Raw genomic sequence first — 14,947 nt, 5'->3', positions numbered from 1 at the left:
ATAAGAGTTATTTCTTTATTTCTAAGTCATCTGTTTTTATTATTATACTTCTTATCTTATCTTATTCCATTGTTAAAGAACTATTTCAGTGTGTGCATCGTTATATTCCATTGAAGATTTGACTTCTTCCTATCAAGAATTTATCAGGAAAATTAGCCTTAAGAATGTGAGTAATTAACAAATATTGAATAGATAAAATACAATGTGCTGAGTTGGAAATGACCTGTACGAATCCTGTAATGAGGAAAAGTGTGTCTATTTAATGTTACATTACACTAGAAATATGGAGCCATTAAAGACAGCCTCACATGCATGTTGTAATGTAAATTCATACATAATGCACATGCGTCCATCGCCTGAGGTGTTCTCAGCTGTAAAGGTTTGTAATTGTATGCACAGCACACTTAAATAGTGCTGTCAGAGCGACCAGGTGGCCTGACGCACGCTCCACTTCATGTCAGTGCGCATTTGGCTGCTCCAGTGATAATCAGCCTAAAACACCCCCTGCGGCCCCTGCTCATATTTGCGCTCAGATTAAAACCTTTTGGAAAAGCGCAGACTCATTTCAGGAGTACCACCTCTGCATTTCTCAGTGACACACAGCGTGGTGGGCAGTGTCACGCTCTCTGAGTGGTGTGACTGGCTCAGCACAAACAGGACCTTGCTTTAAAGTCAGATTGAGTGTGCTCTGAAGCCATTTAACCACTGTCCACCGCACACTAGCCTACATTATCACAGCAGCTTAGAACTCAGCTCTATTAGCAGCCGAACAGGACAGGCTACTTCTGACAAACTATAAATCAAAGCTGGTCCAGCAGATCGGCCTGTCCCCTGGACATTTCTCCTTTCAGAAGCAGACATGGCATATTAATATCTTATAAGCAAAACAGGCACCTCTTACAATGATCAAATATTCACTGCATACCTTTACTGAGCCTTTGGGTATGTTTAATTCATTATGTAAGATAAGATAAGATATTCCTTTATTGTCCCACATGGGGAAATTTCATAATGGAATCATGTGGAGCAGACCATCATAGTGCTGTGCTCTGTGATGGATGTACATGTTCATGCATGCGCTGAAGGTTCTTTGAATCCAGAGCCTCTCCCTCTAATAAACCACTCTGTGTTCCAGAGGTTATGTAAACACACCTGGATGACGTCTTATCAACATTATAAAGATATAATTAAACTATCAGCAGGAGATGTTGGAGCAAGTGGAAGAATGTCTGTTTTGCTTTGGTGCTTGGAAAGCAAACGCTGCTGTGTAACATGTTGTGTACACCTGAGGACAAACAGCAGCACAAATGTGAGCAGGCCAGTCACATCCACAGTTGTGTCTGACTTCTGTAAGTGTTCACAGCTGGGGTCTTCATAAATGTGTCTATAAAACGACCGTATATGCGCTGACCCACCTGATGGCCGAGGTCCTGCTCCCCACCGGGCTGACGGGCAGGGGTCTGATCACAGGAAACAGCGCCTGGCTTCTCACACGAGCTCCGTTTTGGATCACGCCTCGAGGAACTGCAGAGGAAACAAGCAAAAAAGAACATTTAAAGATATGAGCACCATCAAGTCACAGGATGTCGTGTGCCTTTCAAAGTTTCCAAACACAGGTCTGCAGAGGAGCAGAAGGCCGCAGCAGCTCGATGCACATTCACTGCCTGTCGGAGGGGGCCAACAGGGCAGTATTGATGAGCACGCCCTGGTTAAATTGAGCGGGAAAGCGTCATAACCGAGTTAGGAGCGCTGCGAATCATTCAATTACCAACGACCGCTGGGCCAGACTAAATTTGGTCTGTCTGAAACTATGGGCTCTCCAGCTGCACAGCTGACATAGACAACCATACTATTACTATATCGAGCCATTCCTCAGTCATTATGTGCTCCATATACAGCTCGAGAGGAGATTCATGAATGTGTACTGTATATGCACTGGAATACATACACATTACATTTATACATTTGCTTCAGTCTTCAGACACCATACTTCTGCTTGAGTGTTGTATCTGACAGTGTAACAGTACTCTAGAGCAAAATCAGTGATGGGAAGTAACCAAATACATGTGCAGAATAAAACTTTAGTGTTTGGTGGTGTTCAGAATACAGTTACATTCATAAAATCGGAGGAATACATTGGTATTTGATCAGGAAATTTAGGCTTAAAATGCCACTATTATAAGATATTCCTTTTATTGTCCACACATGGGGAAATTTTATAATATCCTGGGGAAATTTCATGGGGAATTTCATAATATTCATGGGGAAATGTCATAATTATAGTGAGAGCATGTAGGATTTTTGATACATTTTCTCTTGTCTTATAAATAAATGCAGAACAAACACAAAAACAACATTCACACTACAATATAATGCAAGTATTCAGAATATAGTGCTCTGATTAGTCCAAGTAACGGAATATACAACGGAACATTATAATGCTGTTGTTTCGTATTCTGTAACAAAATATAACAGTATTCTTCCCAACACTGAGCAAAGGTTTTGGATACTCTTCCCACTTTGAGTTAGTCTACAAGTAACAAATGCTTTAGATTGACAACATTACATGATTTGAACATTTAGATGTAGATAGAGGAATGGAATCTCGCTTCTTCAGACATGATTCAGTTTTCTCATTTTTATATCGAAACTCTGAAGATACCAGGTTTTCTACATTATTGGACCTTATGTCTTTAAAATGACATGAGCTTAACATTGTAAATCAGATGTTACTCTTACAGTTGCTTAATACTTTTTTTACTTGAGTTAAAGAACCACTCATTTGTACTTCTACTTTAGTAATCATGTACGTTACTGTTACTTGAGTAACTCAAGAACTTGAGTTCTTGAGTTACTCTCGGCTGACCAGATTGCAATTCTTTTGACATTTGTACAGGCTTGGGACCTACTCTTCTGCACAAGGACAGAATCCACAGTGGTTCCGGGTGCGACTCCCGCTTCTTACAGTGTTTTTCAGTTTTAACGTGCACATTAAAAGTGAAACTACAATACCACAGCTCCTTACACAGACCTCAAAGGAGGCAGAACGGTTTAAGATTTTAATAGAAAAAATATATATTCCTCCAAGTAATAAAAAAAGTCGAATTTAAATGACGGCAATGAATGTGTGAAACTTTTTAATGTGTTTCTGCTCAGAGCGTGGAGATAATGAAGGAGACGGCAGCACAATGTCACCTTCAGATAAAGACGCGGAACTTTATGAAGGAAGCTTGTGTTATTATTAATCTGTTTTTATATTCAAATGGAGGAAATACACTTCGATCCTGTGTACGGCTCACAGCACGGAATACAGTCTCAGGTTTTTATTGGGACGAACGCTGAATTTGTACAAAGAAGTTCATCTTTGCTCGAAAACACGATAATTGGACGTCATTATTGGCGTGTGATCGCATTCAAACAGCAAATCTGTAAATCCACCTCAGTCAATTAATAGATTTTGAGAGTAACGTTTCAATATGGATGTTTACGTGACATTTTAAAAATCTGACAGCTTCGGAAATCACATAACCATCCGATTTTGAGCGCGCGCATGTAAACGTTGGCGGCGCAGAGGGGCCCTCGCGGCAAAGCGCCCCGGCTCTGCTTTAGCTTTGGGAACGGGGAGCGAGATTCACCTCCGGGCGACACGCACACAGCCGGGATAATGGGCCGGCTTTCCGACAAATCCCGGAGTGGGCCGCAAAAAGCCCGGGTCCGCATCCCACGGGGTGACGCTCGAAAATCGCTGTTTACCGTCGCCACGAGAGCTGATCTGACAACGACCGCTGATTCTTTTGACACCTTCGATACCTACTCTGGAATATTGTCTCGCAGAGGGGATTTCTTTAGTGCCAAATGTGTGAAATGAATGACTCGCGACGGGAAGAAAACGAAATGAAATGTTCTGTGTATTTGGTGAGGATTTGCATCTATATCAAGGTCATCGTAGAAGGAAAAAAGACAAGGCCAACCGTCCACACTGTCTTTTGGGTCACTTTGCATTCCAAGAGTCCAGCCCAAAGTCTCATAGCCATTTTCATCCTTGTTCCATCTTGTATTAAATCTATTATCCTGTTTGAATTTATTGCTCTTGGGTTTTTCCAGTGGCAACGCGACATTTGAAGTGAAGAATGTAGCGTTGTTTCTGATGGATGGTCCGTCCCCTTCTTTTCTGAATAGAGATGTTATTGCTTTGTCTAGAATATTCCACAGTATGACATTAATATATCACTTAACTATTATTAATATTACTACGGAGACAAGCAGGCCAGATCTATGAAAAGGCGACCCCGCTTACAGTAAGAATGGACGTTTCTAAAAGGTGTATTTGAGCAATAAAAACACCTGTAATTGAATAGGTCATTTAATGGATATGTTTAATGCCATACTGTGTAACATTTAGGACAAATCAGTGGTGAAGATTCTTTTGGATGAAAGGTGTCCAGATAAATCTTTTTCTATGATGGAACACTCCCTGACAAATGAGGAATTATGCTGTTGCTACAGGTAACATGTTATATATTGTGTTACATTATGTTTAAATCATACTTTAAATTCCAGGCCCAATTTAAAGCAGCATCACAAAATAAAAACATATTACGGTTTGTTTTTTGTTTGAATTCTGACACACATTGTAACATCTGGTAACTTAAAAGAAGATTCCTTAGTCAACTATTAATAATTCATTAATAAACAGGAGTTATTTGTTTATAAGGCTTTTATATTTACCACTTGGTTATTGAAAACAGCTTATTAAGGCACTGAAAAACATTGTACATGGTTTATTAACAAACACATGTTTTTGGGCAATGATATATTAACATTTATAAGGTATCATGAGCCACCTACAAATGCTAGTAATTATCTGCTTAAGTGCTTATAAATAAGTAGTGCTTATTAACGCATTATAAATGGTTTACTAAGGAACCTTTTTTTTAAGCGTTACCAAAAGTCTTCTTTAATTATTATTTTGTGTAGTGCAACAGTGTCAAAATGTAATCATATTATGTTATTCCGTCAATTTTGAGACAGGACACGCTGCACGTTTAATTCAGAGGTGAAAAATGTGGATCTGATGAAGCCTCTGTTTCTTTTCCATATTTTGTACGTTGAAACTCAATCAATTCGGCTCACATTTTTCCAACATGACTCAATTTAACCTCATCACAAACACTGTCGATTGTCTGTCATCCACCATTCTTTACACGTCTCTTTGTCTACTGGGGAAAACATTCTCTAGGTGCAAATCCCATAAAGCCCCGCACGCTATGGCGACCTCCCCTTTCGCTCGCCTCATCCTCGGTTCTAAATCACGACCCACGCGCTTAAATTTACGACCAGTGTTATGAGAGGAAATTTAATTTGCCCCAGGAACCACAAGCTCATTAAAACGTACGCGCTGTCATGGGAGGGGAGCGAGAGGTGCCCCCCGCCTGAAAGCAGGTCGCTCTATTTGTCAGCGGGACGAAATGAATTATGAAAGATATGTTTGTCGTTTGTCATCGGGGGCTGTGTTCACGTGCGGCCTTTGCCTTCCTCCACACGAATCATATCGAGTCCTGATTCGTCAGAAGCGCTGACAAAAAGACGACAATTAACAACAAACGCTAAAAGTATCAAAATCATAAATAAATATACACACAAGGATGATTATTTATTGATGGTAAAAGCACGATACATGACGTTTCCGCATAATAAGATTGTTTTATTGATTATTTACCGTCACTGCACATTTATCACACTGTCAATCACTGTAAAATTATAAACGAAGCTGGGATTATTATAGGCTGACTTCACGACATTCTCGAAACAATGAAGAGAAGAAATCGATGTCCAGGAAATTTGCTGTTTTTCAAAGAAATGTCCCAATTGAAAAGCCACCTATGTTGAACCATATCATTATTTTTCACTGACTGGGTTGCCAGAGTTACTACTTTTTGAAGCACCTTAAAGTGTATTTGTGCTGACAGAGAAAACCTTGAACTTTGGGCCAGTTTTATATTTATGTGGATAAGAACAGTAAATACAGAGGAACTTAAACCAGCAGAAAGTATCCGACTCCAGCTCAATGTTATTAAAAGCCACATTTTATGCATTATTTGTATGGTTTGTGCCCTTTAAACATGCTCTTGAGTACCTGTGCATTGGCATCTCACGTTTTAGAACTTAAAATGTATGATAATGTATGTTATCTACTAAAAACATACATTACTCTATGTCAGTAAGGCATTTTCTCATCGGGGATAGTGTTAGCGCTCCATCTACTGTCGAAAGAAAGAGACAAAAGCTACAACTAAGGTAAGGCAATTTGACGGCAGAAATGGTCAGAACTAGTCTATGATAAATGGAGTTATAATCAACGCAGGAGATTATCCGTATTTCTACCTTTGACGTCACAAATCTGGGGGAAATTGAAGCAGAGTATTTTGCGACGCTCAGAGGGAGAGAACCTTGTAAACAGGATTATTGAAGCTAAAAAAGCGTGAATGAAGCTAAACAAAAGCATGTTTATGATAAGGAAACAACGTTATAACATGGCTAAAAGTAATGCATAATATGTGTCCTTTCAAACAGTAAACATGTCATTGGTTTCTACAGTGAATCGCATCTGCAAGTGCACTTTCTCATCATCAGAATCCTTACATCTCAAGTACAGCGTTATTACACAAAGTACTACGTCAACAAAGCTCTTTAAATAGCCCAGCGCTGCACAAAACCTTCAACAATCTTCCTGCCCTTCACTTTGCGCTACAAATTTCCCAGCATCCCTCGTGTTTGCCTTCCTGAGCCCATCTCGTCCGGTGGCAGTGGGTCCATGTCGCCGTGTTTAGCTGTGACTCATATAAGGCAGAGTGTCGTGAGCCGGAGGAGGCCAACCCAAGAGAGAAACCAGGGGTCCTACTGAGATTTAACAAGGAAAGAGAAGCTTTGGGGAAAATGGAAAGCTCCTTTTTATGAGCCAATTTGTGATTTTAGTCGGTAGAGTCTGAATTCAGCTTTTTACCACGTTATAACACAGTTTCCTCATCTAAAACATACATTGTTGTTTCATTAACTCTGTCTTCTCTGAGCGCTCTGAAATCAACCCCCTTTTAATTATTGAGTCACAGGTAAAAATGCAAACTTCTGTCTTCTGAGTTTTCTTTTTTTAATATGATTTTTTCTTATTTTTCAAATTAATAAACATTAAAAAAACAAACACAGAGAAAGAGAACAAGACCAGAGAGAAAAGACAAACCAAAATAAGCAGATATCCAACAAACAAACAAAAACAACAAACAAAAACAAACAAACAACAACAAACAAAAAAAGAAATCATGGCACACAGAACCAAAAGAAAACGTCCAAATTAAGTCCAAATGTAGTACTATTTTCCATTTCATGAATGTCCAATATAATGTCAGTCCAGTCCTTGAATGTCGTTGCATTTGTCCTGAAATCCAGTGGGATGGTGATGTCATACATTGTGTCGTCATAGAGTTCTCACGTCCGGGCTCGTTCTTCAAACTGTGCTCACAACAAACGCATGGCTCTATTAGCATATGTAACGCTCCATTAGCGTAGCAGCCACGTTGCCTAAAGGCTTCATTTATCTACCTTCTTATGGCTCATTCTCAGTTATTGGAAACGGCGGTGAAGGTTTTTGTGTTTTCCAAATGTAGTTTTGAATAACTTTTGGCTTGGTGTGCTCTGGTTTTATATTGAAGCTACCATGGCAACTCCAAAGAAAGAAAGAAGCTGAGGCCAACTTCTTGAAAATAAATAGAAACAATATTAGTCTAAAGTATGGGGCACTGGACCCTTCAGGCGTCGAGCAGAAAACACTATGCAACAAGTGGAAAAGAAGTCTAGAATTGTCTGGCTGCATTTCCTGAATAGTAAATATGCTTTTGTCTCGTCCTGTCTAGTCTTTGGCTCCTAAGTCAATTTCCTCTCTCCCGACTTCCTCCAATTCCTCCTCCTTAATTCTTCATCCGTCAGTCACTATTACACTCGAGGTTTAGCCAATAATAAACAGTCTCTCTCGCTCCTCCTTCGGCGCTCTCCTCTCTCATTGCGTGGGATTTACGACCGAGGAGTCAAGGAGTCAAGGAGTGGACAGAAATTGGACTCGGCCTCTCCGCCCCGCGCACCCCGTTAAATGACTTCCACATGGCCGGCAGCCTTCGGCCCTCGCGCTCGCCCCCAGAGGTCGAAGGTCGAGCGGTGCGAGCCTACTGTTTGAGGCGAGGGCCATTGTTGAGTGAAAACACAGCTTCTCCTTCCTCCGAGCGCGGCCTCGTTATCGCCGCGGGAGCTGAACCGGACGGCGATAACCATCACGTCTGCAGCTACAGGTGACGTGCTTTTACTGAGCGTGAGGAGGGGGGGAAGTCACAATGAATTAAATGTCACTTAACACGATCTCTGAAGCGCGAGGCGATTTAGAGCAATATTCATTAATGGCTAATGAATGCGTTCTGTCATTTTACTGAAGGATTGCGCTGCGATAGGGGGCAGTGGTGGGAAGAGCAAGGACATTTCCAACTCAGGGAAAGTTGAATGAAAGAATGAACTAAATTGTAAGAAAAAGTCAGATGTGATTTTAGAAGCATTTTAGATCAGTCTTTAGTTAGCTGTAAAACTTGTAAAACTGCAGTTTTGAGGCATTTGGACAGTTGGAACTTGTACAGCAAGAATTACAATTAAGAGTATGATAAAGTTAGGTCACGTACAGTCTTTGGTTACTTTTCCATGACTATGTATAAAACACAAAACCAAAACGTATTATAATTAATTACTATAATTCAAAATATAGGGTGAAATTGCTGAATATCTTACATTAAAATCTATATAACTTCTGTGCCAAAAATTTAAATAACAACATGCAAGAAAAGAATATAATAACATCATTATAATATATATTTAATTCATTTTCAGATGTTAATTGAGAGCAGAATTAAGAATGCCGGATTAAAAAGTCGTTGACACCTTCCCAACATCGCTGACCACTTCGTTTTACAGAAAATAAAATACATTCTTATAGGTCATGGGAATTTTACACTGGTGCAGTTTGCAACAGCTGTAGTTGTTTGCACTCCATAAGCCCAATTGCAGTTTTATTTTTCAAGGACAATAAATCATAAAGTTGGCTGTTTCTAGTATAAGATTAGACTTCGGTAGCATCTGGTTTCTATGTTTTTTCTTTAAAGAACAAGGAGCTGATTAATGCCTGAACCGCGCAGCCTGAAATTACCTTTGCAAATGTCGGCAAAACAGAAATATGTCTGGAAAAGCACCTTCACACCAAACGTCTGCATCTGCTGTATTAATAACATTTAGCTCTGTTCATTTGCTCAATGACCCGATTCAATTCAATCAGCGCGGCTTTTTCCCTTTTGTGATACGCCGCAATTAAACATTTAACACATTGGACCTTTTCTCTTTTTTGTGTGTGTGATTAGTTGATAAAAGGTTTTTACAAATTGAATTAAAGGGCGAGACTCTGGAGAAGGTTTGTCCTAAAACAACATAAAAAGTCTTTGCATTTTAGATTTCTCACTTTCGGCAGTCACAGAAATACATTGTTTGATGCAGACAGCGCACAGCAGTTTGATTTTGTCACTTTTTTGTCAATACACCAGGGATATAAGTCAAACAAATTTTGAACTGTGATTAATTACAACATAAAAATCTTCAATATCTACAAAAGCCAGTAATTTTTGACTTATAGACACATAACTAGTGCCTATTAATGACTTATAATTTGTTTTCTAAGGAACTTTAATCTAAAGTGTTAACCAAACCTTTTGTTCCACAGACACAAACTCTAAAGCCGGAGAATCCCACTAAATCCTAAAGGAGCTGCAATAAATATTCATGATAGAAGTTACTTATCCAGTCTCCTACAGCTCAAATCTGAGCTTGCCATGAAAGAAAACAGAATATTGGCTACTTGTGCAAAAAAAGAACTAAACAATATTGCTCCAGCTCATTTAGTGCACGATAAATCTGTGTAATCATTATTTTGACAGACTTTACAAGGCCAATACCAACAACTACTTTAGCTCATTATTTACTATATGCATGATGATATATTACGAATACACATGTTATAACTTATTGGAACCACGACACCTTTGATGATTCGCAACTGATTAATTCATGTCCAAATTATTCGTGTTCATATTTGTGGCTGAAATGTCAACGCTCTTGGTTGTTAGTGTTTAATAGTAAAGTAAATCTACATTCGTTGTGTTAAATATTGGCCGTGTTTTTGTACATTTTCTGATCCAGCTTCATGATAAAGGTTTAGTTGTAATTTTCTCGAAGTGTCAGTTCTTTTAGAGCAGTATCGGTACTTTAAATCAGAACAGCTGGTATCGAAATTCAGATTTGATTCACATCACGACAATGTACTCTTTGTGGTGAAAACATGTACTTTAATAAACATAATTTCACACACAGACAGACAGACACAGACACGTTTTAACATTTTAGTGAAACCTAATAATAACTTATAATAATATAATATAACTTAATCTTGGACAAACTTTGTGCCAGTTTTGCAGGTCCTACATTTACAAATATGTTCCCTGTCATGACATGGCTCAGCGCTCCAGTCGGGTGACAACAGCGTCATTGAAGAATGGGTCAAACGCAGAGGACACATTTCCTTTAACTAAAGTTTTTCAACATCACCTTATTTTCTGGACTTTAAGTCGCACCTTTTTTCATAGTTTTGGCCGGAGTGCGACTTATATGTGATATTATTTGTTATTTTCACACTTGCAACCGCATTTCATACTCCAGTGCAACTAATATATGTTTTTTTCTTCTCTATTATGCATTTTTTGGCTGATGCGACTTATACTCCCGTGCGACTTATACTCTGGAAAATACGGTAAAAAAACTGCCCACCACCTCACGTTTAAACCTTGTGAAGACGTGACGTTACAATAACACAAAAAGCTAGGTTGCCTGCTTTCCGTCCTTGCACGAGGCGGTCGGGGGCCGCGGGAAAAGACCGGCCTGCATCAGCTCAGCGAGAGAACGAGCAGTGACCGGGAGCTCTGGGGAACAGTGTGGAGGCGGTAATGGGGAACAGAAAAGGCAGTCAGACGTGCTCACCTCCGCCTCCCTCCGCCGCGCTCCACCCCGGTGCCTTTGCCCCGGGCGCGCTGTCACAACTTCGCTGCTAAGCAAATATTTTCCCAGCTATTCGGCGGTGTCGCTTTCAAATGCGTTTACAGAAGTTGGGGGCTCTCTGCGGGAGGTCTGAGGATGGATGATGTAAGTGACAGGCGCCGACGGTCGAGGCGGTGGGCTGAATGTGGGATTTTGGATAAAACACTACGTTGAAAAATGCATTTGAGTCATTTGTTGGGAGTTTGAAATGTATGTCAAATTATCCGTCTGTGATACTTCTATTATTATTTTCCTGGCGTGAACAAGGTGAGCTTCTCTCATTTAATTAATCGTGAAATATTGGTTCAATGCACCTCGAGCCCACAGGGATTGTTGCAGCTGCAATTACGGAAAACTGTGAGAACGTAAATCATAACACATCTTCAATTCACGTATTTGACGACACCGTGACTGGGTTTGAATGGGGCTTTTCTGTTCAGAGTTTGCACGTTCTCGCGCTTGTTATGATCCCGGTGGCAAAAACACAAAAGCAGTCCGAATAAAGGCAAAGCAGAATTTATTTCAAAAAAGGTCAAAATCAAAAAGGCAAAGCACAAAGGTTCAGAATGTCCAAAAATGCAAAAAAACACAAAAGATGCAAAAACTCCAAAAGTCAAAAACACAAAAGATCTACAGGAAAAAGGAAAAAGAAGTAACAGGAAGTGAACGGTGAATGTGTTTGGACGCAGGGCGCAGAGGGGTTATGTCCAGAGGTGTGTAATGTCACCAAACAAGTCCAAAAAGTCAAAGACTGTAAAGCACAAACTTAGCTCAGACAGGCAGACAGGCAGACAAGGGCAGGGGCAGGGGCAGGGGCAGGGGCAGGAGTTACTAGCAGTCTATTGGACAGACATCAGACACAGAACAAAGGGGAGACTGAACTTAAATACACAGAGAAGCAGGTGATTGGTGGGGAACAAACAAGTGGCAGGAGAAACTAATTGAGGGAATGAGAAGACTGACTAACAGCAGGTGTGGTGGGAGGTGACTGGGAAATCCAGGAAGTAGCAGACGGCAGGTGAGGGGCGGAGACACAGGAACACATGGCACACAAAAACAGAGCACATGACAAACACAAGGGACACATGGGAAATAGAGTCTCAGCAGAGCGGATACTAACGACGGTCGTGTCTGGGTCGTTTCCTCAGTGCACTTTGTTTACGTTTAACATATTCCACGACCAGCTTTATGACTGTGACTTTACTCTTAATATTAGCTTGAAGTAAAAGAACTCTTACTTGAGTAAAAGTTCTGGTTCCTCCTCCCACTGTGAGTAAGTCTACAAGTGACTACATTAAATGATCCTCCACTTTTGTCTCTACGGTATATTCTTTGAAGATTCCAAATTATTTGCGTTATTTATTGTTTTAGCCTTCAAATTCCTCTTACTTGAGCAGTAGTTTATAATCTTACTTGAGTAAATTTGCTTTCTCCTCTCTGCCCACCTTTGAGCATCATAAGCTTTATTTCAGACGTTTACTTAGACCCTAGAAGAATATTATTACCTTGTAGTGGCATTTCATCGTAGAAAGCAGAGAAATGTCATTTACTTATTTTTATTTTAGAACAATGGCCACTACGGCAGTTTTTGAACCCTAAATATATTATTAATTAATTAATTTGATAGGGACAGTGCATATTAATCTAAATACACCAGATTATAGTTTTCTACGGTGCTAGTTTCCATCTGTTGTTGCTATTAAGGTTACACTGTAAATAAATGTATGAGTCTGAGGTTGAATTGATAGAATAATCACATAGAGAGTAAGTGAAAACAGAACGTTTCTGAGCACTTAAATGCAAGATGATTCAGGATCATGTGTGAATCAGTCACAATACATCTCTGAGTGAGTTTATGACAATGATTCATAGTATTCAATTCATATTATTTTACATATTATGTCACGTTCAAGCCTGGCGCCCCTAAAGTGCAATAAAACAAAACACAAACTCAGAAAATAATAATAGAAATAAATCAGTGACAGCTTGTTGGTTTATGATCAAAGTTTTGCACCTAACAGCACAGATTTAAAGAAGATTTAAAGTCTGGTTCAACAGATTGTAAAAAAAAAAAAAAATCACAGCTTTGATTAATTGAAAGAATCCTTATTGAGTTATTAATAATCTGGACAGAAATTAAACTATATATATATATATATATATATATATATATATATATATATATATATATATATATATATATATATATATATATATACAAAAATAATGGGAAAGAGAAGGTAACTTTGCTTTGACAGACAAAGAGTGGGAAAGTGTCGTACATCTCAATGGAAAACCACAAAATCACATGTTGGGTGGAATTCTGTTGGGAAAATGTGTCATGTTTCTTCATAACTCCATGTCAAAAAGCCCATTGTTCACTCTGGAGAAACTGTGGCACCAGGAGACAAACCACTATCATGTGTTTTTGGTCCAGAAATATGGGCCTGAGAGCATATGGGACTGTTTTTAGCACCACCATCGACTTCAGAACTATATTTTAGGCCTTAAAACTCCTGCCACGGACAAAACAAACAGACAAATCAAGGACTAAATCAACATTATATTGGACATTTGCAGTCGCACTTAAATTAAATAGAACTATTTGTTTCTGTGCTACTTGTGTCCTTTTAATTTTTGGTCTTTGCTCTCTGGCCGTGTTCTATTTCTTTAAGGTAAGAAAAATAAAATGTATGTGTATATATATTAAAAAAAATCAATCAATCAATGACTCAGATTACAGGCTTGACATGACTCTCAAAGCACTTCAGAGTCAAGTCCATTATCCACTCACTCTCTTCAAGTCATTTAAGTCATAATATTCATTTTCAGGCAGATAAAGACATTGCAGTCAAGAAACTGTCATCCAGACGCCGTAATTTCCATGGAATAAAACGGCGTTTCTTCCCCGAACTGTCATTTAAGTCAAACTTGCCTTCACTTAAAAAAGAAAGGACTTACCTACTCTGCCTGTCAAATCTGCTCTGTGTCCAGCCGAGTCCATTTGGGTCCAGAGCCATCAGGCGCCGCGCTGGGCCTGGACTCTGGGGGGGGGGAACCTGGAACACTCTGACTCCCCCTCTCTCCCCCTCTCTCCCCCTCTCTCCCCCCCTCTCCTCCCCTCTCGCTCCCTCTCTCCCCTTTTAGGCTCCTTGACCATTACCAGTCCATTACAAGCGGCGGTGGAGGGCAAGCCGCAGACGCCTCCTAATGTATCCATTTCCCCCTCCATTTGGGAGCCCCGGCGCGTCCCGGAGTGCAGCCTGATTGGGATTGAATGTCCATTTAAAGTATCGCGCAGCCGCCGGGGGAACGAGGGAGGCGGAACAATGGAGAAAGTAAGGAAAAAGAAGTAACAGGAAGTGAACGGTGAGTGTGTTTGGACGCAGGGCGCAGAGGGGTTATGTCCAGAGGTGTGTAATGTCACCAAACAAATGAAATGTGTAAAGTCCGAGACAGGATTCAAGGCAAAAAGGTATTTGGGGGAAACTGGAATAAGAGTATTGGAAGAGAAGCATTTATACATTGTTAAATTATAAATAATACAAAAAGTGGTGTCGTCAAAGGACCAGAGGTGGAAAGTAACAAAGTATTTTCCAGTGGATACTTTTTACTTTATTACAGAGCAGGTACCTTCCCGCACATTTTAACAGGACCAAAAAAATAACTGATATTCTTTATTCAGTTATTTTATAGTTTGAGCGCCTGACTTTCAGCAAACAAAAATATACATAAGTAAAACAAAAATATATATAAGTAAAAAACTGCTTGAAAAATACAG

General features: G+C 39.7%; 2 protein-coding genes across 3 annotated transcripts in view; both read right to left on the bottom strand.

Moving 5' to 3' along the window:
* The window catches only part of ches1 (checkpoint suppressor 1), a 156,913-nt gene that overhangs the window by 8,976 nt on the left and 132,990 nt on the right, over window positions 1-14,947 (bottom strand). Inside the window, exon 5 of the mRNA XM_072444691.1 lies at window positions 1,416-1,524. Within this exon, the coding sequence (XP_072300792.1) occupies window positions 1,416-1,524 (109 nt within the window). The remainder of the gene's footprint in view (window positions 1-1,415; window positions 1,525-14,947) is intronic.
* Window positions 1-14,947, bottom strand: part of gtf2a1 (general transcription factor IIA, 1) — a 103,056-nt gene that overhangs the window by 27,872 nt on the left and 60,237 nt on the right. The window lies entirely within an intron of this gene.

This window comes from Eucyclogobius newberryi, unplaced genomic scaffold (assembly GCF_026437365.1).
Source record: "Eucyclogobius newberryi isolate DKJ021-1_F unplaced genomic scaffold, fEucNew1.0.hap1 SCAF_1, whole genome shotgun sequence".
Classification (NCBI taxonomy): domain Eukaryota; kingdom Metazoa; phylum Chordata; class Actinopteri; order Gobiiformes; family Gobiidae; genus Eucyclogobius; species Eucyclogobius newberryi.
Note: the sequence above shows the minus strand (reverse complement) of the source record. Positions and strands in the feature narration are given on the sequence as shown.